The sequence below is a fragment of the Marmota flaviventris genome, chromosome 19, assembly GCF_047511675.1.
Source record: "Marmota flaviventris isolate mMarFla1 chromosome 19, mMarFla1.hap1, whole genome shotgun sequence".
NCBI lineage: Eukaryota > Metazoa > Chordata > Mammalia > Rodentia > Sciuridae > Marmota > Marmota flaviventris.
Genome location: NC_092516.1, coordinates 35687748 through 35709369, shown reverse-complemented (window position 1 = coordinate 35709369; position 21622 = coordinate 35687748). Strand labels below are relative to the sequence as shown.

The following is a 21622-nucleotide window of genomic DNA, read 5'->3' as shown; positions in this document are numbered from 1 at the left end:
GATGGCCCAGCCCCCGTCCGTCCCTTGGGCTTTGGGATCGGAGCATCACTGGACGTAATCTGTGAACTGTCACCGGAATCAGTGCTGAGGCCAGTCTGCCCTTCCCTGGACTGAGTTTTTGCAGGGTGTGAGTTTCTTTCTGGTGACAGCCAGGCCATCCCTGAAGACTGGTAAGAAGGAGAGCTTTTAGTCATTTCCACGAAGGAGAAACTAACCCTGCCGTGCGTTTCTACCGTAGACGAGCGTTTCCTAACAACCAGCATTAACGTCTTCAGAAAGCACAGACTGGGGAACCATGGGCCGAGCCGTGCCTTTGAAGGTCCTGAGGAGTCTAGTGGGTGGCACAGAACCCACTTGCCAGGGCCTCTCTCTGTGCTGCCAAAGTCCCAGCTGGGAAATTGTCCCCTGTTCGGATGAGAGGTGGGGCATCATACCCTTGACCGTGGAAGAGAGCGCCTGTCAATCACAGCATGTGCCTGGGGTCAGAATTCTTTTCCGCTCAGTGCCCTGGGTGCCCACTACCCATCGGTTTGGCACTGCGGATGGAACCTCCCGGCCTGTCCAGTCTGGCATCCTCTGAAGGGATCACGGGCAGAGCAGATGGAAGTCACCGCGGGGCTAATGGCACTAATGCCTTCGACTCTTTCCCCTTCTGGAGAAGCTCTTGGAGTGGGCAGCTTCGGGCTCTAGCGGGAGACTGAGGCACCCCAGCTGGGCAGTCCCCGATGCCTGCAAGAACCAGAGTTGGTCCTCAGTACCGAGGAGGAGGGAGCAGGAGAGGCATGGGCACTGCTTCTTGGCCATTTCTTCTCATCCCGAAGAGTCCAGAGAAATGATGACTCATTCATTCATCAGAGGGGACAAGCAGGTCCCTGGGAACCTGCTCCTCTGCCTGTGGTGGTGCCAACATTGGGAGTCTCTCCAGGTGCCAGGTCATGGCTCCTAGAGGCCACTCAGCTGTGCTCCTCGGCCTCACCTGGATGTGGACCTGTGCAGAGCATCCAGGTCCTCACCCTCTGGAGGGTTCACCCAGCCAACACGGCAGCCCCCAAAGGCCTGACCCCACATCCTGCGGGACGGGGCCAGCCTCTCTCTGGACTTTTGCTGGGGATAGGACAGAAGTGGCCGCCCGGCTCTGGGATCTGAATCGGCATCTCAGAACCTCTGGGTAATAACACATGTGTCTCAAGTTTGAAGGTTCTTATTCCACGACTTCCAACCCGACTGGGGTGGACAAAGCTGGACCGACCGAGGGTGCCTTATGCTTCCTTCTAGAACATTCCAGGGCATTTCTGAGCCCCCGGGGACCTGGAATCCCGGTGGTCCAAGCCAGTGTTAAATCATCTTGACACATTCCTCAGACAGCTGGCTTCTGAGCGGGGGATGCCTTGGGCTGGTTCTGTTTACCTGTCCATGTGTGCACACCTGCATATCTGCCCTCCGTCCCCTGGCAGGTGTCTTGGGTAAGCCTGTCCCTGTGACTCCCTAGGTGTCTCCAACCAGCTGGGGCCAGGACTGGAGGTCAGAGGGAAGGGAAAGATTTGGAGGCGAGGGCAGCCGGGGAGAGGTTGTCTCCCGCCTGGGGTCAGAGACACAGAGAACCGACTTCTGCCTGGGCCTGAGGCTGGGAAAGGGAGTCCTGGGGGTCCTGAGGTGCTGCGTGGGAAGGAAGTGTGGCACTGTGCCAGGCCAACCAAAAATCCCGACATCAGGATGCTGCTGGGGACGGGCAGGTTCCCAGAAATAGTGACAGGCGCTGGGAATGTTGGCTTGGGCTTCTCTAGTGGCCCCTGAGGCTGGGACCTGCATCTCTCTGTGCTCCTCCTCTTAGGCACTTGATGGTACATTTTCCCAAAACAGCCACCCCTGTGTGCCCCTCTTGAGGTGCCAGTCCCTCTGCAGGGAACTTTGTTCACCTCCTTATCCACCCAACTCCTACACATCCTTCAAAACCCACCCCAAGCATCAGCACTGAGGCGCATGTCCTTGGTCTGACTCCAGGCTCGGCCTCCTGTGCCTCGCTGTCTCGCCTACACCAGTGCTCAGGGACCTGTCTGTCATCTGGGTACTTGTATGCTCCAGGAGGGAAGAGCTGTGTCTCCCTAGGCTTGGGGCCATATCTGGCGTCCCCATGTGAGAGCTTCAGTGTCCCCAGCTGTAAGATGAGTACCTTACAGCTGTACGTCAGCACCTTACAGGGCTGCCTGAAGACACAGCAGGATAAGGGAAGTGCGACACGGGTCCCTGCACGCTCCTTCATTCTGCTGGCTGTCCACTGGAGAGGCAAGTCGTGATAACAAAGATGACACTCTCAGGGGCGTCAGCCAAAGAAATGAATCCCTAATGGTAGAATTTCCAACTGTGGTCAGGCTGGTGAGGACTCTGGAAGGCGGCCTTCTGAGGGGTCTTGGTCACCTTTCCTGTCCTAGCTCCAATTCAGGACATGCTTCCCATAAACCCTTTCGCTTCCCAGCATCATTCAGAAGTTGAGTTTCCCAGGATCCAGACCCTGGATCTCCCCCAGCGCATCACAAACAGTTCAGAGAAGTTCCATCTGGCCAGTCCCTCTGGTGGATAAGGCTGTCTCAGAAGCATCCTAGGCTGTGTTCCTGTGGTTACCCCAGAAGAATTTGCATCAATATCACAGAGCTGGCCGGTTGCCAGGGCGCACGCCTGTAATCCCAGTGGCTGGGGAGGCTGAGGTAGGAGGATCGCGAGTCCAGAGCCAGCCTCAGGAAAAGTGAGGTGCTAAGCAACTCAGTGAGACCCTGTCTCTACACAAAATACAAAATAGGGCTCAGCTGTGGCTCAGTGGTCGAGTGTCCTTGAGTTCAGTCCCTGGTACCCACCCCGCTTCCCTCCCCCCCCCAAAAAAAATCTCAGAGCTGCCTTTCCTCTTGATTGGAAGTTGAAGGTATGGCCGTGTGCAAGGCTGAGCTTCTGTCCATCCCCTGGGGCTCCACTGGGTAGAAACCCAGGGAAGTTCTAGGCAGTTGGGAGGAGGATGTGGAGCTGAGAACTGCATCGGGCCTTGATTTGAATTTGAAAGTCGCCTTGGTTGTGGGCGGGGCCACGCACAGTAGGGCGGGGCCAGCACTGAGAACTCTTGGGGATCTCAGGGTTGCATCTCCCCTGGGGTCTTTATCACAGACTGGGAAGCTACCTGTGGGCCTCTCCCTAGACTGCATAGCCTGATGTAGACCGTGCTGGCTCTGGGAACAGCATCGGTGAGGGCCAGAAAGAGCCAATGACAATCCCAACAGTCACTTCCAATGCAGACAAGAAGCAGGAAGTTGTGGAGGTGGGGTTCCCTGTATGAGCTCCTACTGGGGGGTGGTGGCGGTCTCTGTCTTTGCTAGTGGTTTCCTAGATGCACCCTGCATTGATTGGCTCAGTCTCCCTGTGTGGGGAGGATCATTAGAGGATCTTACAAAGCAGAAAGCCAAAGCACAGAGAGGTCTGGTGACTTTCCCAAGGGCACCCAGCTGAGCAAAGCTTTAAAACCAGGACTATCTGATGCCCAAGCATCCTGCCCTTGGCCTACCTCTGCCGCTTCCTAGGAAACTCACTGCCCCTAAGACTTTTCTCCAAGAAAAAGAGCTGAGCTTAAAAAATTTTTAAATAACATGTGCAGAGAGAAAAATAAAATCAAATAGCAGTTTTTAAAAATCTCTGATGTGTTGACATTTCCAATTTCCATGATGTAAAGAATTCCACCATGGTCAATTTCAGGCTACCAGTGTGGTATAAAGCTGGAATTGGTGAGCATGGCAGACCCCTTCCCAGCTTGAGGAGAGGTCTCCTGGGAGGGGAAGGGGGAGAAACCAGGACACCCCCCCATGCACAGATCCCTCTGATCAACTCAACATAGGGAACTAAAACCAGAGAATTCTGGTGGCACAGGAACACCAGACGTGGCTTAGAGGTGCTCTCCAAAACAGTAGCCTCTAGTTGCAGGTGGGTATCTAAACTTATGCCAATTAAAACGAAATCAAAATGAAAATCCATTCCCCTCAGGTGCACTAGCCTCGTGTTAAGGGCTTACTGGGGACACGTGGCGAGTGGCTACCATTTTGGGCCACACCAACCAGAACGATTTCCATCATTGCTGAAAGCGACTGGCCAGGGCAGGTGGCTCAGCGGCTCTCCCGTGTTCTGGCCTTGGGACTTCTTTAAAATTATTGACAACACCAAAGAGCCTTAGTTCAGGTGGTCTGTGTCTATTGTCATTCATCAGACTAGAAATTAAAACAACATTAAAAAAATAACTGTTAACTCATTTAAAGGGAACAAACCTGTTACATGGTAACATGAGCAACCTATTTTTCTATTAGAAATAACTCCCCCCCCCCAAACAAAGTCCATGTGGGCAGGAGGGGTGTGCACTTTTGTGAATCTCTTGCATGTCTGATTTTGCAGAAGACACAGGATTCTCCCATCTGCCTTTGTATTTGGTCGGCTGCGATGTCACGATGTCACAGTCCGGTAGCTGCTGGAAATCGGTGGTGTACCTGTGGGAAAGAGTGAGAGGGACAGGACAATGTCCTGGTATTATTATGAAAATAGCGAGGCTTTGTGAACCCCCTGGCAGGGTGTTGGGGATCTCCAGGGTGGCCCGCAACATACACTGGTGTTCTAGAACCACTGGTCTAGAATCTTCCCCTTCACTTTGCACCTGGACAATGTTCATAGACCAGGCTACCCCCGTTTCAGCCATTGTAGCTTAGGTTAGCCAAGAGGTGGCAGGTGACCTCTGACGAGGGACCCTGCAGGTCGTCAGAGCTCATGTCTAGGTCGTGCGAAGGTTCAGACAAGCCGTGACGAGGGCCTTTCCGTAGACATCCCCCTGCCATACTGAGGCACTTTTTTCTAGGTCACCTCATGCTTCCTGTGCCATCCAGCCATGGCTGCCATACTGCCACCTGTCACTGGCCCAACCTTTCCCCACAATGGCCACTGTGCCCAACCTCCAGGGGAGCCTGGGTATCCCAGGACCAGCTGCTTGGATGCTGCCCACGGGCTGGATCGCCCGGGAGACGCAGGACCATCAAGTCTGGCATGAGGGAGCGGGGTGGGGAGAGGTGCATGCCGTTCTTCAGGCGACATGGTTGGAGGTGGGAGAGAAGGTGAGAGTTGTGGAGGACGCTACTCAAGGCAGAGCCATAAGGGGCCCTGCAGCAAGGGCCTGCCACCCTCTGGAGTGCTGCTGCAGGACTAAGGAGGGGGTGCTGGCGTTCCTGCAAGCTCCGGAGGTGGGTGGTCAACTACTCAGCCACGTTGCAAGCCAGGAGCCTCTGGGAGCCTGAACTTGGCTAAGGCGAGTCTTGGCATCACGGTAGCAGGCAGAGGCTGCACTCAGTCTCATGGTTTTGGAGAACCAAGTGACCCACCAGCACCGCCTGCACCACGCATCTCCCCAGTTCCTGAGGTCATGCATGCACTTAGGAACACGTACAGATTCACATCCATGTTCTTATATATTTTGCCCCCCCCAAAACCTGGCAAGAAGAAATGTCTGTTTCCATTGCGTGCAGAGACGGAGGCTGCCCAGAGAGGTTCAGAGACCTATCCCTGGTCACCCAGCCAGAGCAGGGCAGGACTGGAGCACAGCTCAGGTTCTTGGGTGTCTTGTCCTTCCTCTTTCTGGGTAGGGGCTGTTTTGCTCCCCAAAAGCTGAGGTCCAGGCAGCAGGTGAAGCCCACCCCCACCAACCAGGCCTTGGTAGCTCGCCTCCCACTGCCATGTCACCGGCTCTGCCAGCTTTGCCCCAGCTCCGAGAGATCTGAGGGGGCACACTCACGTTCCTGTGCCTGGTCAGGCCACCTCATAGCTGTGGTAGGGGAGGATGCAGCAGCCCTTATAGGAAGGGTTTACCTGCAGTGGCGTGTCTTGCTCCTTCTGTGACCCGGGTCAGGCTCCAGGTGACACAGGCGGCTGTCCTTCCCACACACCCCAAGTGATGTCAGTGTTTTCACCTTTTTAATGAAGACCGGTTCTTAGAATTTATGTCTCACACTGTGATTCTGGTTTTCACATCCGTCACTGCAAGGGCCTGGGGGATTAATGTGTCCCGTCCTGTTCTGTCCTCTCCTATTCCATCCCAATCAGAGTCCATTTGGGCTGCTACAAGAAAAATCCCACAGACTGGGGTGGCTCATCATCAAACAACAGACATTTATTTCTCACTGTCTGGAAGCTGGAAGTTCAAGATCAAGGGCTGGCAGATTCCAATGAGGGCGGCTCACCCTCCTGGCTCATGGCTCCTTGCTCTGTCTGTTCTCCTGTGTCTGAAGGCACAAGGGAGCTTTCTGAGGCCTCTTGATGGAGCACGGGGCTCATTCGTAAGGGCTCAGACCCTCTGACCCGTCACCTCCCCAAGGGCCCATCTCTTATCATGAGAACTTAGGGGTTGGCATTTCAACACAGAATTTTGAGGGACACAAACATTCACGTCATACCACCATCGGATCGATCTTTGCCCATCTTTCTGCGCTCTGCCCTCCTCCAGCCAATCTGGTTTGCTCAAGTTGCAATCCAACTAAATTGATCTTGTGATCGACAAGTGGGGTTGAACCCTAAATTCTGGAAATCGCTCTTGGTGGGACACCCCTGGAAAGCCGAGGTCGTCAGTAATGGGTGCTCCGTGCCTATCTGTTGTGATTGGCGGGGGTTGACATGGTGCCACACCTTGGAGGGGTCTGGGTGCCCTGAAGCCACGTGGGGACAGGTAGGGAGAGAGAAATGAGGAGTTTCCAAATGTCTGGTTATGCAGTACCCTGACCTTACTGAGAAGAATATGGGGTCAAATCTTAGGGTCTCTGGTCCTGGTGGTGGCCCCATGCTGGTTGGAGGGTGTTTGGGGATTAGAAGATTTAGAGACCTTGAAAGGGCAGACCACAGGAAAGTGCTCAGCCAGAGATGGAAGGTGCGAGGCAGAGATGGAATGCATTCTAGAAAGTTCTGGACCCCATTTTGAAAGGGCTACCTTGCCTCCAGAGGCGATTTCAATTCCAGGCTCTGGCTTCCCGCTGGATGGACTGCCCACCATCCCTGTTTACATTTGAGGGTCCACAAAGAGCTTCCCACTTGCTTCTTAAGGTAGAAAGCAGGAGCCCTCTGAGTGTCTTTCAAGCCCTCTTTTATAGATCTATAAAACCCACAGTGTTCGAGAGTGACATTTGTGGCATGACTTTTTAAAAATGTCCTGCTGATATTGGAAACCTTCCCGTGTTTGTGAAATCGGTATTTTGTATTAACACAGTTATTTGATAAACATTTGTATGAAGAAGAATAATAACCCTTCTGGTGAATTGCTGCTGTTTCCAGTGGAGTAGAAAGCACTTCAATAAAGAAAAAGTCAAGATGCCTCGGTCTTGCCGAATTCTTTTTTCTTTTTAAAAATAACATTTGCCAGCTCTTTTTTTAAAAAAAATAAAAGCATTCTCTGCTCATTGTAGAAAAGTTGAGATGTTCAGTAAAAACATGTAAAGTAAATTCCAAGTGCTGTACCATCATCTATTGCTGTATGACAAACGATCCTAAAATACAGTGGCTGAGACAATCAGAATCATCAGCGTCTCTTGTGGTTTCTGTGGGTGGGGACCTCAGCTGGTGGAAATGGAGGCTGAACTCCCCTCGTGCATCTGGTGGCGAAGGCTGGTAGTTGGCGAGGACCCTGGGGTTGGGGGGAGATCAGCAGAAAACCTTGCCTTAACTTGCAGGTTTTATTATGATTCAGATTCAGTGAGATCAGAAGAAAATTGCCACTGGAACACGGTTGTCTACTTCCAGATCCTCAGAGGAGAGGGCACAGGATGCCACACCCTGGGGCCACATAGGGGAGCACCAGGGTTGTTCTGGTGGTAGATAGAGGAAGCCATAGGAAAACAAACTCTAGGGCCTTTATTATGGCTTCTGTGGGAAAGAGGAGAGGGAGAGGCTCTAGGAATTGGCCAGCATGCCCGCCCCCCGAGTCCGTACTGATCCCTAATGCCCCAGATGTCAAAAAGACCTTATTTTATCAGAATAAAGACATGGTGACTCTATACCCAGGTGCGACCTCCACATGTGACCTGGGCTTCCTTACAACATGGTGGTTGGGTCCCAAGGCCAGTGTCTCAAGAGAAAGAGTTATGGGGAGACATATGGCCTTTTTGACCTGGACTTGGAAGCCATTCATCACCATTTCTGCCATCTTCCATGGGTGGAGGCAGCTAAAAAGATCCTTCCAAGTTCAAGGGAAGACAATGTAGACTTCCTCCTCCACCCCCATGGATGTGAGTCTGTTACAGTGCCTGATAAGTGTGGGACCGATGTACGTTGGTATGGCTGTCTTCAGAAATGCAGTCTTCTACAAACTCTATCACCCAGAAGTCCCTACTATTAGAATTGCTTTGTCTGTCTTGCTTGCATATTTTTATTTTATTCTGGTTAATTATTGATTTATTTCTAATTTAATTTAATTTTTAAAATTCATAAATAAAAGCCAGGGGCAGCGGCACATGCCTATCATCCCAGTTACTTGGGGGACTGAGGCAGGAAGATCACTAGTTCAAAGCCAGCCTTAGCAATTTAGGGAGACCCTGTTTCAAAATAAAAAGGGCTGGGGGTGTATCTCAGTAACAGAGCACCTTTGGGTTCAATCCCAAATATCCCCCTAACAAAAAAAAAATCAGAATAAAAATTGTACACATTTATTGTGTAAAACATGATGTCTTGGAATAGATACATGTGGGGCTGGAGATGTAGCTCAGTGGCAGAGCACTTGCCTAGCCTGTGTGAGGCGCTGGGTTTGATCCTCAGTACCACATAAAAATAAACAAATAGGGCTGGAATTGTGGCTCAGCGGTGGAGCGCTCGCCTAGCACGGGCGGGACCCGGGTTCGATCCTCAGCACCACATAAAAATAAAGGCATTGTGTTGTGTCCATCTACACCTAAAAATAAATAAATAAATAGTAATAAATAAACAAATAACATAAAGGCATTCTGTCCATCTACAACTACAAAAAAAAAAATAGATGCATGTTGTGGAATGACACTATTGAGCTAATTAGCATAAGCATTAGTTCACATACTCATTTTGGTGGTAAGATTGTCTTATCTTTAAAAGACCATCTTTACGGCATTTGCTGGTAAATGGATGGAACTAGATAATAACATGCTAAGAGTGATAAGCCAATCCCCCCAACCAAAGGCTGAATGTTCTCTCTGATACTAACCCACAACAAGGGAGGCTGGGGAGGGGAAGAATAGAAGTCCATGGGATTAGACAAAGAGGAATGAATCCCAGGGGTGGGGGGAGTGTGGGAATAGGAAGGAGAGTAGAATGAGTCAGACATAAATTTCCTATTCTTATATATAAATCCATGACCCGGGTAACTCCACATCATGTACCACCACAAGAATGGGATCCTAATTAGAATAAGTTAAATTCTGTGTATGCGTAATATGCCAGAATACACTCTACTGTCATGTATATCTAAAAAAGAACAAATAATAAAAAAGGAAAATAAATAAATATTAAAAAACCCATCTTTATTGAGATATATTTCACATATCATATGATTTACCCACTGAAGTGCATAATTCAAAGATATTTAGTATATACTGAGTTATGCAACCATTACAATTTCAGAACATTTTTATGAATCCCAAAGAAACCCCCTCAGACGCCACCTTCTTATCCCTCATCTCCCCTCCAGCCCTGAGCAACCTCTCATCTACTTTGTCTCTATAGATTTGCCTATTCTGGATATTCATATCACAGGAACCACACAACATTTGTCCTTTCTGTGTCTGGCTTAGTTCACTTAGCCTAACATTTTCAAGGTCCGTCTGCATTGTAGTATGTGTGTTAGTACTTCATTTCTTTTCATGACTGTGTAATATTCCATTGTGTCCATATTTTTGTTTATCATTTGCCCATTGATGGACATCTGGGTTTCCACCTTTATTTCTACCTTTTGGGCTATTATGAATAATGCTGTAGACATTTTGTAGGCAAATTTTTTATAGAACTGTGTCTTCATTTCTCTTGGGAACAGACTTCAGAATAGAAATTCTGGGTCATATGGCCACTCTGTGTATCATCATTTGAGGGACCGCCAGGCGGCTGTTTTTGAAGCACAATGCTACATTCCTACCAGCCGAGGATATGATTTCACCATATCCTCTCCAACGTTTAACGTGTCTTTTTGATAGTGATTCACAAGGGAGAAGTAATCTGTGATTCATTTTGTGAACCTGGGCAAATCTTTTGGCCTCTTTTGGCTTTGGGTCCACAAATCAGTGAAGTCAGATTCTGAAACTCACCCATTTCTTTTCTAGGGCACTAGAGAGAAGACCTCCACCTGGGCCTCTTTTACCCTAAATTTGGGGAAAAAATGGCCACTAACTATCAGTTCTCAAAATAAAATATTAATACGTAGTATCATCTGTCATCTGTCATCATTTTTTCTCCTGTGTATGTCATAAACCTGTGCTCACAGGTGACATGTCAAGTAAACAAATAAAAAATCAATAGTGATGGAAATATCAGACCCTCCCAAGCATATCTGGTTTAACAATGTGTTTTCTTTTTTTTTTCCTAATTTTTTTTAGTTGTGTATGGACTCCATGCCTTTATTTGTTTTTATGTGGTGCTAGGATGGAACCCAGTGCCTCACACTTACGAGGCGAGTGCTCTACCACTGAGCCCCAACTCCAGCCCCAACAGTGTGTTTTCTTCTATGCTGTGTCTGTATGTTGGACTCACATTTTTGGCTAACGAGATGGCTCCTGACTTCTGTGCAGATGGAGATGAATCAGTGTTTCAACATACTCCCAGACCCGGGAACACCGGACTTCCAAAGCCTTCTCCACCTGCACAACTTTAATAGAACTGCGTTTATCTATGTATTGAATTATTTTGTATACAGTCTGTGCTGTACACATTTAGAGTATCGCTGGAGATTTTGTAGAGGTGAAATTGAATGAATCCACAAAGGATGCTGAGAGAAATGAATCTATGCTGGTAGAGGAGAAAAAGAAAATATCCAGTTAGGTAGATGAGTCTTGAAGTTCCACCCCACCTGGAGGTTTTTTTTTTTTTTTGAGTTGAGTAAATGTAGTTCAAGTTTCTTCAGAATAGACAAAACACTCAAGAATAAGAGACTATAGTATGATTTGGTTTTTTAAAATAATTATAATTATCTTATTTTTTTAATATTTATTTTTTTAGTTGTAGTTGGACACAATACTTTTTTATTTTATTTATTCATATGTGGTGCTGAGGATTGAACCCAGGGCCTCACACATGCTAGGCAAGCACCGAACCGCTGAGCCCCAGCCCCAGCCCCTGTATGATCTGTTTTAATGGCATTGAAATGGTCATTGTAGTTTGTTTCAATCAAACACATCCACATCCATGGCACCGTGCCCCAAATCAACACTTTCTTAAATATCTCACCTGAACTGCAGCTCCATAGATCCAAGTGCCTACTGGGTATCATAGAATCCATGCACGAACTTCAATACGTGTGTATTGTATCAAAAAGATAATATAGATGCTTCTCTCCCATGACTCTGGGCGATGGCCTCTTCGTCTTTGGCAAGCCAGAAACCTGGGTGACATCTGTGATCCTATTAGTGTGTTCTACTGGCTTCCTGGGGCGGCCATAACAAAACCCACAAACTGGGAAGATGGAACAACAGAAATTTATTGCCTCATAGATCAGAAGTCTGACATCACGTTGTTGGCAGGGCTGGTTCCTTCTCGGGGGTGTCAGGGAGAATCTGTCCTGGGGTTTCCCAGCGTTCAGGGGTGCTGCAATCGTTGGTGCTCTCTGGCTTGTAGAAGCAGCATCCTGACCTCTCTTTCCCTTCACTCACTGGTCTTCGCCATGCCATTTGTTTTGGCCAATAGAATACTGGCGGATGTGACATCCATAGATGCTTTAATAAGCTCACACTTCTGCCACCGGTCAGGGGAAGACCATGCCCCTGGAGAGTACTGCTTCCTGAATGAGGAGACATGTAGAGAAGATCTGAGGCCAAACCTGGCCAGTTCAAGTCCAGCTCACTGGAGCAACAGGAAACCTGAAGACCCATGAGCAGCAGTGAATGCTTCCTAGTATAAGCCTCTGAGTGTTTGTTACACAGCATTAGCTGTCACATAATTGTTATCTCACTGCAATAGAATGATTTCTTTACTGTTCACCAGAGTGTAAGTTCCTAGAGGGTGCCTGGCTCATTGCTCTCACTCTGTCACCCCATATGTTACCAGTGCCGAGAGGTGCTAAATTGTTAATTGCCTGTGTCTGCGGTCATCTTCCTCTCTCCTGGCTCTCCCAAGAGCCCATTCTCTTTGTCCCTAGTAAAACCTAGGGAACCACCCTTTGACCTTAACCAGATGCTTCTCTTTTGGGTTCAGTGGGTCCTTTCCTTAGGTCCCAGGACACTTCCACCTTCCGGTGGCCAAAGAGAGCAGCTCAACACTCCATTTCTGTCCAGTAAGATTTCCAAAGATATTCAACCTGATAGTTGAAAAACTTGTTTTGATCGCTTGCCCGGGTGCAGCTGCTGAGAGACAAAGTGAACAAAACTGGACTTGTGCTTGAGAAACTTCCAGTTGAGGAGGGAGTGGGAGGAGATGGAAATCTATCCATTCATTTATTCATTTAACAAATATTTATTACAAGCCTACTATGCGCCAAGGATAACAGTAAAGGAACATAAACTATCGTGTCTGAAATATACAAGTGGATGAAGTTCAGCAGTGACAAAGGTCTATGAATTAAATAAATTGGGAGTGATGGTCAGGTGGTGGTCAGCAGACTAGGGTGGACACACCCTCGTGCACACACAGCAGGAAGAGCATTCAGGCAGAGGAGACGTCAAGAGGAAAGGTCTGGGAGGAGGGATGTGAGCTAGTGTGCTTGGAGACAGCAAGGGGCTGGAGACATGGGGCTGGCAGCTGTGGCTGCCAGTAGGGCCCGTGGGAGCAGGGTTTTGTGAATCCTGTATTTAAAGTGCAAAAGGAAATTGTTAGAGGATTATAGGCGGAGAAGTAGCAACATCTGATTTATGTTTAAGGAGCCTAGTTTGACTAATGTGGACTGGCTTCATGAAAAGGAAAAACACAAAAGGTTGTGGGAATACAAAGAAGGACAGGTAGCCATGTTTGGGGGAGAGGGGAAGGCCTTCTGGAGTGATGGGTATTAGTTATCTAATGCTATATAACAAATTGTCCCCAAAAACTCAGTGCTTGAATCAATAATAATAGCCATTTATTACCACACGTGGTTTATGAGAGCCAGAGCTTTGGGAGCAGCTTTGCTTAGAGGTTCTGGCTCCTGGTCCCTCATTAGACTTTATCAAGATGTTGGTCAGGGATGCAGCCATCTGATGACTATGGAGGCTGGAGGGACCACATCCAGCGCACTCGCTGACACGGATGGTGAGTGGGTGGTGACTGTTGGCAGATGCCTCACTTTCTCCTTTCCCTCCTGAGCTGCTTGAGTGTCCTCCCAACATGGCGGCTGGCTTCCTTCAGAATTACCCATCTAAGAGGGAGCAAGGGCAAAGGCAGCTCTTTTATTACGTAGCTCCTGAAGTCACAGTGCCATTTTGCAACACCTTATTGGTTACCCAATTCAATCCTATTCAATGCGAGTCTGTCTAGGGTGTGAAAACCAAGAGCTGTGAATCACTGGGGGCCATCTTGGAGGTTGACTACCACACGAGTAACACTTCCTGTGAGGCTTTAAAGGATGAGTAGAGACAAACCAGGTGATGAAAGTAGGTGTTATGGGAGGAATTGTGTCCCCATAGAATTCACATGTTGAAGTCCTAACGTACGGTACTTCAGTATGTGACTGAATTTGGAGGTAAGGACTTTCAAGAGGTGATTAAATTAAATGAGGGTGGACCCTAATCCAATCTGACTGGTGTCCTTGGGAGGAGAGGAAACCAGGATACACAGACACATGTGAGAGGCATACACAGAGGAAGGCCAGGTGAGGACACTGTGAGAAGGTGGCCATCTTCAAGCTGAGAGGGGCCATAGAAGAAACCAGCCCTGTTGTCACCTTGGTCTTGGACTTAAACACAACTGTTAAAAAGGAAACTCCTGGGGCTGGAGTTGTAGCTCCAAGGTAGAGCGCTTATCTCCTTCATGTGAGGCACTGTGTTCGATTCTCAGTACCACATATAAATAAGCAAATAAAATAAAGATCCATCAACAACTAAAAAAATATTTTTTTTAAAAAAGGAAACTCCTATTTTTTAAGGACCTGTCTGTGGTATTTTGTTATGGAGGCTCGAGCAGCATAGCTCAGTTGAGGAAGGATCTCCATGCAGAGAACTGGCCGGGGCAGACACAAAGGTGAGGAACAGTACTAGATAGCTGGTGTTACTGGAAGGGACCAGCACATTTTTTTTTCTACAAAGGGCCAGATAATAAATGTTTTAGGCTTTTAGTGCTATAAAGTTTCTCTATTGCACAAAAACAGTCATAGACAATATGCAAACAAAAGGGTGCAGCTGGGTTCCAATACAACTTTATTTATAAAAATAGCAAATCAGATCTGGCCCCCAGACTGTAACTTTCCAATCCCTATGGAAGAGAGTTTGGGGAGAGTAGAAGCCCAGCCCTGGTGATTGTGAGGAATACCTTTGGAGGAAAACCCAGACCTAAACCCAGGCTATCTTTCCAGCTCTGAAATTATCTCTTGGGAGATTGCCCTCCTTTATGTGGAAATTGAATTGACATAATCCAGCGTGCCATTTAGTTACAACCTCCCATCCCATGGTGGGTGAGCAGACTGGTGTGCATTGGGGGTAGGGGGGTCATGCAAAGATTCGTGGGAGTTATTTTATCAGAAAAGCCAAGTCTTGGCTCAGACTCTGGCAGCCTGATTTTCCGAACCTCTTTTCTTGTCTGCTTCACAAGGGTTGATGCCACCGTCGAGGGAGATAACCGAGGTAAAGCCCTTAGTAAAAGGCCTGGCATATAGAACATGGTCATTTACAGATGTCTGCCCCCATTCCCATTCCCCCATCTCAAATATGGGGTCATTACTAGGAAATATTATAACTCCATCACTGTCAACAAAAAGGGGGGCCCCAGTGTGGGAATTCTGCATTGTGATCGCACACCACGGGAATCTCTCAGGTCAGCAGCAACAGAAAAGTCTAAAAGAACCTCCCTGTGAGAAGCATTCCTCAAAGTTAACACCAAGGCAGAGGGCTAAGGTCGTGGGCTTTATAAAAGAAAAAACAAAACAAGTGACCAGGGAAGGCAGTTGGGCCAGAGCCCCTGAGCTGACCTGGCCCCGTTTTGCCTCGTTTAAGCCTATATGCCACCATCTGCTTTGTCTCTTAAAGCTCTAGCTGCTGGGTGGGGGGTAAGGAAACCCTTTTCCCTTTCAATGTCTTAGATGTTCATAAATCGAGGAGCACAGTTCTGTACCCATCCACACCTGCCCACACAGAAGGTGAGAGTGGAAACACCACCCAACCAACTTGGGAACACAGAGGCCCCAGGTGGCGCCCGGCTTAGCACAGGCCCCGCCCCCGGCAGAGACCCGCCCTTCCAGAAGCCCCGCCCCGAGCCCTAGCCCATCCCCATCCATTGAGTGGCCGGCAGGAGGCGCCAGCGCACAGCCTCTTTCCTCGACGGGTGGTTCCGCCCCTAGAAGCTTCCTCTTCGTCTATTGGGCACCGAGGTTCCAACTCACCGCCCGCCTCTTCTCGCCCCACCCTCCCAAAGGCCACGCCTTTCGTAGGCTCCGCCCTGAGGCCCCGCCCCGTCCGTTGCGCGGCCAGCAGGAGGCGCCGCGGCGCGTGCAGGTCCCAGGCACCGGCTCCCGCTAACGGCGGGCGTGGGAGCCGCGCGGGGACGCGGCGGCAGCGGCAGCGGAGGGCAGCGTTGGAGGTGAGAGGGGGGCGCGCGAGGAGGGTAGGCGGTGGCGGGGGTGGCCCAGACGGTGCTGCTCTGAGGTTACGGGGCCCAGGGGCGCGGGGGCCGCGGGCTGGGGGCGGCGGGTCGCGCGCTTGGGGCCGCGGGGCCGCGCGGGGCTTCTTACCCGCCGCGAATCCGGGTGTGGGGGGAGGCAGGCTTGCTTCGTTGCCATAGAGACCGACCTCCTCTCGGGCCCGGCGCGGTCCCCGAAGGCCCGGGTGCGCGAGTGACCTGGCCCGCGGGCTGCCAGGGTCGGGCCCGCGGCCAGCCCCCAGCACTGGGGGACTTCCCGCATCGATTTCCCTAGAGGTGCCTTGGAGCGGGAGTCTGGCGCGGGGCGCCGCGGAAGAGTGCGGCGCGGGGTACAGCACTCTCCCGCCCCCCATCACCTCCCCGCCAGCAAGGCGTTCCCCGCCCGTGTGCGGAGACAGGCATTGTTTCCCCGCTATTTCTGTCCCACTTCCAGTCCCCCAACAAATACTGCATCCCTGGAGACAGATGCTGAGCGGGAGCTCCAGGCCTCTGGAGACCTGGTTTATTTCCCTGGGGAGCCGGTGGGTGGGGCCTTGGAGGGTGCAGACCTGCCTGCCCGCCCAGCCCCTGTCGCCTGTCAAGGGCTTGGTTAATCTGAATTGCCAAAAAGAATTTGATTACCGGTGTCTCGGTTAACACGGGCCACCTCTTGTGCATTCCAAAGAGGAGCCAGTCTTTAATCCCACTGGGGAAGTCATTCCCCTCTCAGGAGCCTAGCAGGCAGAATGAAACCTGATTGAATTATGTTGGCAATCAAAAGCTTCGCTCTGTCTCAAAGCTGTAAAGATAGTATTTGAAGAAGCAGGGATAAAGCTCAGTTTGCAAAGTTTGCTGTTTATCCTCCTGGTGGAATGATAATGGGTTCCACATTGTCCTGTTGGAACAGAGAGACATCCCTCCACCCATGTCAGCCCTGCAACTGACCTCTGTCTCTGCCCCTGCCGCTGTGACTTGGGCTGGGTTTTCATCAGAAATGGGACTCTTTCTTGAGAACAAGAGACAAACATTCTCTGAGAGCTGCCAAAGCAAGCGTCCTGCACCCTGGCGCTCTGGGCCCTACGCTTTCCCTAGTGTTTGTGTGACAGAGGCGAGAATTGAGCAGAAAAGGAAAAGGCAGGTCACACTTCCAGAAAAACAGATCTGGTTACGCAGGGCGTGCTCCACTCTGTAGGATTTTCCTGCACTCCTCCTGGCCTTTTAAAAATCAAATTTGTCCATTTAGACAAACAGGCTCTACTCTTCATTTTGTGATTAGAAAGGAAAGCAGTGTGTGTGTGCAAGTGGCCCACAGGGATGTGTGCACAGCAGCACCTTCTGCAATGACCACAGGGAGAATGATCATAAGGAGAAGAAAATTTTCTGTAAAACCCCAACTAGATAAGGTTCTGGTTTACCAGGACTTCTTGGGGTTAAGAAGGAGTTATTGGAAAGGAATGAGTCACTTTCTCCCAATTCACATGTCTCTCTTCTTTTTCATGATTTTCCTAACTCTGCCTTAGAATCTGGCTCAAGAGGCTGCTGGAAAGGAGGGAGGGGCACCCCTGAAGTTCAAGCTCCAGGGCCCCTCACTTGTGAGGCCCTGGAAGGGGGCCTAGCAGTTGTGTATTTGTAATTTTCCATTGTTTTTAATGGAAGCATCAGAACTTACCAAGCCTGCGTCCACCTCTGTGTGCAAGATGCCAGTTCACTTCTCCATTATATCTGGGGGCCTTTTAAATACTCCTTGAATTTGAATCATGACTTTTTCCCAACTAAGCGTGGCTTCCACAGCTTTTGGTGTGTGCTTAAATTTACATTCAGACACCGTCTGCAGAAGCAGAGGCTTTCCGAGCCATAGGGTGCCTGGTGGCAGAGGCCATACTGTTGCCCACTTTGGGTTGGGCTTGGGACCCTGGAGAACCTATGGCAGAGATGTCTGCTCTCCTCCAGAAAGGTGGCCAGTTAGGCCAAGTGAGAGTCAGGTCCTCTGAGAATGTGTTCCAGCCTTGAGGTTTTTGAGCAAGGGCATCTTGAGAGTCCCATGGGAAATTTCTCAGGCAGGGTTGTGCACCCCTTAGGGATGGTCAGTAAGGGCTGATTTGAGGGGCTGTTTGCAGGGACTCTGATCTCAGATTCAAGTACTTTTTTGGGAATGATTTGAACCTGCTAACAGGGTGTGCAGATTCAGAGCCGCACATTTGTGACGTGAGTACCCTCGGAAAATGCTTTTACTGTAAAGTAAATGATGGATCCGTGAGGGGAATCCACAGTTGGTTCTGGACTTCTTATGGTTCTGGACTTCTTATGGTTCTGGACTTCTTAGGATTTGACAAAGAGACTTGTGGCATGCACCTCAGGGGAGGAGAAACAAAGGCTTTGACTTTTTTTTTTTTTTTTTTTAGAGAGAGAGGAGAGAGAGAGAATTTTTTAAAGATATTTATTCTTCAGTTTTTGGTGGACACAACATCTTTATTTTATGTGATGCTGAGGATCGAACCCAGCGCCCCACGCATGCCAGGTGAGCGCGTTACTGCTTGAGCCACATCCTCAGCCCAGGCTTTGACTTCTTGACTCCTCTATATCTTGACCCACTGAGCCCCAAGAGAACCTCCTGTGTTCCTGCTTAGGACTGTTTAGCATCTCCCAGACTCCCAGCTGCAAATTTAGGTTTTTGGAAAACCAGTACTTCAAAAGGCTTTGCAGTGGTGAACCACAAGCAGTAGGTTGTAGGAGTAGGGGATGTTTCACCCTTCTAGGGCACACATTGGTGTTCTATGTGAAGCTAACAGAGCAATTCCGAAGAGCTCAGGCTTCTCTCAGGCTTCTCTTCTGCATGGCAGCAGGCAGGCCACTGGCTCTACAGCAACTGAATGGCCGTGGCCTGCTTTTCAGCTTTATTCATGACAGTCTTTGTGGCTTCAGGGAGCAGGACGCAGCCAAGGTACATGGCAGCCTGAAGGAAAACTGATTTGCAGAGTCAGTGTTGGAGGCCTGGAGAGTTCACTCTTTGGTGCCCTGAGGATGGTGTGGCTCCTTTTCTGTTGAGAGGCTCCTTGGGTACTTCTGCCCTATGCTGCCACTTTCCCTTTCAAAGCCCTGTCCAGTGCCCACAGAACCGCATGTGAGTTGAGGCTGGGAATGTTAATTGATCCACAGGAGTTGGCTGGAGTTACAGTGGCAGGTGCCCATGCTGCTTTTACTGGGTCCTGGGCCACTCTTTCCAAAGCCTTTTAGAAAATGGGCTCTTCTCCTAGCTCAGTGGTCTGTCTGCTTTTGTTTTTTGGTGAGAACATGAGCGCAGAAGTGGGGTGCAGCCACCAGGAACTGTGCACACAGCTTTCCAGTGTCCCTCGTCCTACAGCAATGCCTCGAGAACCTGTCTCTTCTATCTGCTCTTCTGCCCCACTGAGATTTGTGAGGGAGACTAATAATCTCCACCTCTAAGCCTGTGGGACTAAGGACATTAGAATTAGGACTCTAGAACACACACACACACAAAGCTGTGCAAGGCCGGCTTCTCCTCTTAGTGAGGTTGGGTGTCTCTGGCCTGGAGAGGTCTGAGCCGGCTGGACGCGGTGGGTGGAATGCACACATTCCAAGCATGCTTCCACTGGTTCTGGAAGAGGCCTTGTGTCCATTGTGGCGGTGTGGACATTCTAAGCTGTGTCCCAGGGAATTGTCCCTTCAAGTGGGACCAGCCTCTTCCGGGTTGTGGAGGAGTGGCGCTTTCCGGAGGTTCGTGTTTCAAGGGTCTGATTGCTTATTATGCTGTGAACATGGCTGCCATCTTACCTGCTTCCCCAGCTCCACATGTCTCTGTGACTGGGTGACTCGGTAGTCCACACTATTGACTGTGGTGCAGGGGATTTTCAGAGTTTACTTGGTCCCCAACTTGTTTATCCCTTTTCCTTGGCTGTGGTGGTCCTGGATGGTGGGCTCACCCTGGGGGCAGCAAGCCAACTCAGGCTGCCCGGCAAACCTGTCCCTCGCCCAGCTGTCAGCCACGCTGTTCCTTGTGCCTTGTGCCCCGTGCTTCCTGGAAGTCGGCCCTGTGACGACGGAGCATGTCTTACTTTTGGTGACCTCATCATGCTTCTTAGTAGTGGCTTTCCCTGAAGTGTGCTTCAGCCCATCAAACCTGCTTTGTCCCTGTGACCCCTCAGGCTGTGATCCTGTCCTCAGTGCAGGTGCTCTGGTGGGGTCTGACCTGTGGTGGTGTCCACAAGGCTGGGACACTGAGTGACTCTTCTGTCCACTTGGTTGGAACTCGTGTTTCCTTTGCTCCTGGTGCTCATGATGGTTGGTGCTGACCTCTTGCTTTGTTCTCCCAGGCCCAGCCTCTCCCCACCCTTTGGCTGAAGCCTTGGTCCTGCCCATGAAGACTTGCCCACCATGTTTTATGGGACGCACTTCATCATGTCTCCACCCGCCAAGAGCAAGCTGAAGCGACAGAGCCAGCTGCTGTCCAGTGTGCTATCCCGGACACTGAGCTACAAGTACAGGGAATTGGACTCTACCTTCTGCAGCCTGGGTGCCAGCGATGACCCCGCAGAGCTTTCCACCCAGCTGTCAGCCCCTGGCGTCCTGAAGGTGTTTGGGGACAGTGTCTGCACTGGCACGCACTACAAGAGTGTCCTGGCCACGGGCACCTCCAGTGCCCAGGAGCTGGTGAAGGAGGCCCTGGAGCGCTATGCCCTGGACCCTGCGTGTGCCAGCCAGTACGTGCTGTGCGATGTAGTGGGCCGGGCTGGGTCCCCTGGACGGCCGTGGCAGGCCCAGTGCTTCCGGGTGTTTGGGGATAACGAGAAGCCCCTGTTGATCCAGGAATTATGGAAACCCCGAGAAGGTTTATCCCGGAGGTTTGAGCTGAGAAAGAGGTCAGACGTGGAAGAGCTGGCAGCCAAGGATGTGGATACCATCACAGCAGGTGAGGAAGTGAGGAGGGGTAGAAGTTTCCAGAAAAGCCATGTGTCTAAGCACAGGGTAGTGGTTAGGAGAGGACAACGAGGCGCAGAGGTCGGGGTGTGTGTGGAGGGACAGGTGTGGAGGTGGTTTGCTCTGGAGGGAACCCTGCTGCGAGCCTTTGAAGACCCCCATGCCACGGTGCACCCTTCAGCCTGTCTGCCTACAGGAGGCCTGGTGGTACCTTTTATCGGCTCCTAATATCTTCTTGCAGTATTTTAGGCCAAATCCATCCTTCTGTTTAATCAGGTCTTGCCCAGCCTGTTAGCCCCAGGGAACTGTGTATGCCTCATAAACTACCAGGTTACTGTGATGTTACAGAGGGCCTTCAGATGCCGTGTGAATCTTAGGGATCAGATGGAGGGACAATGAAGAAAGCTGTCACAAAGGCCACGTGGCACTTTCTGGTCACATGGTGTCCAGCTGTGAACTGGCTTCATTTGGGTGTGCAGTGGGTTGGTGGGCACCTGTGGTGGTTGCAGGCTGTTCTTAGGGAAGGCCCAGCCAGAGGTGGCTGGTTATTATCCTGTGTGGGAAGTGCTGGAAGCAGGGTGGTTCTGCCTACATGGGCTTGAGGCCTTGGCAGCCTGTGGCCCACAGTTTTGTGTCTGATGCTTGTTCATTTGGTGGAAAGAAGTTGATTATTTTGATAGGCATGCCTCATAAAAACAAATTTTAAAATACCAAAGATTTTTAAATGTATTTT

At 50.2% G+C, this 21622-nt stretch overlaps 1 protein-coding gene across 2 annotated transcripts in view; it reads left to right on the top strand.

Annotated features, from left to right (window-relative positions):
- Positions 1–15826: 15826 nt before the first annotated feature.
- Radil (Rap associating with DIL domain) overlaps positions 15827–21622 on the top strand; it is a 56237-nt gene continuing 50441 nt past the window's right edge. The window contains exons 1-3 of one of the 2 annotated variants that reach the window (XM_071605407.1): positions 15827–15915; positions 18357–18472; positions 20286–20881. In XM_071605407.1, coding sequence (XP_071461508.1) covers positions 20347–20881 — 535 coding nt within the window. In that variant the 5' untranslated portion in view covers positions 15827–15915; positions 18357–18472; positions 20286–20346. The remainder of the gene's footprint in view (positions 15916–18356; positions 18473–20285; positions 20882–21622) is intronic. The other variant, XM_027919738.2, reaches the window with a different exon arrangement.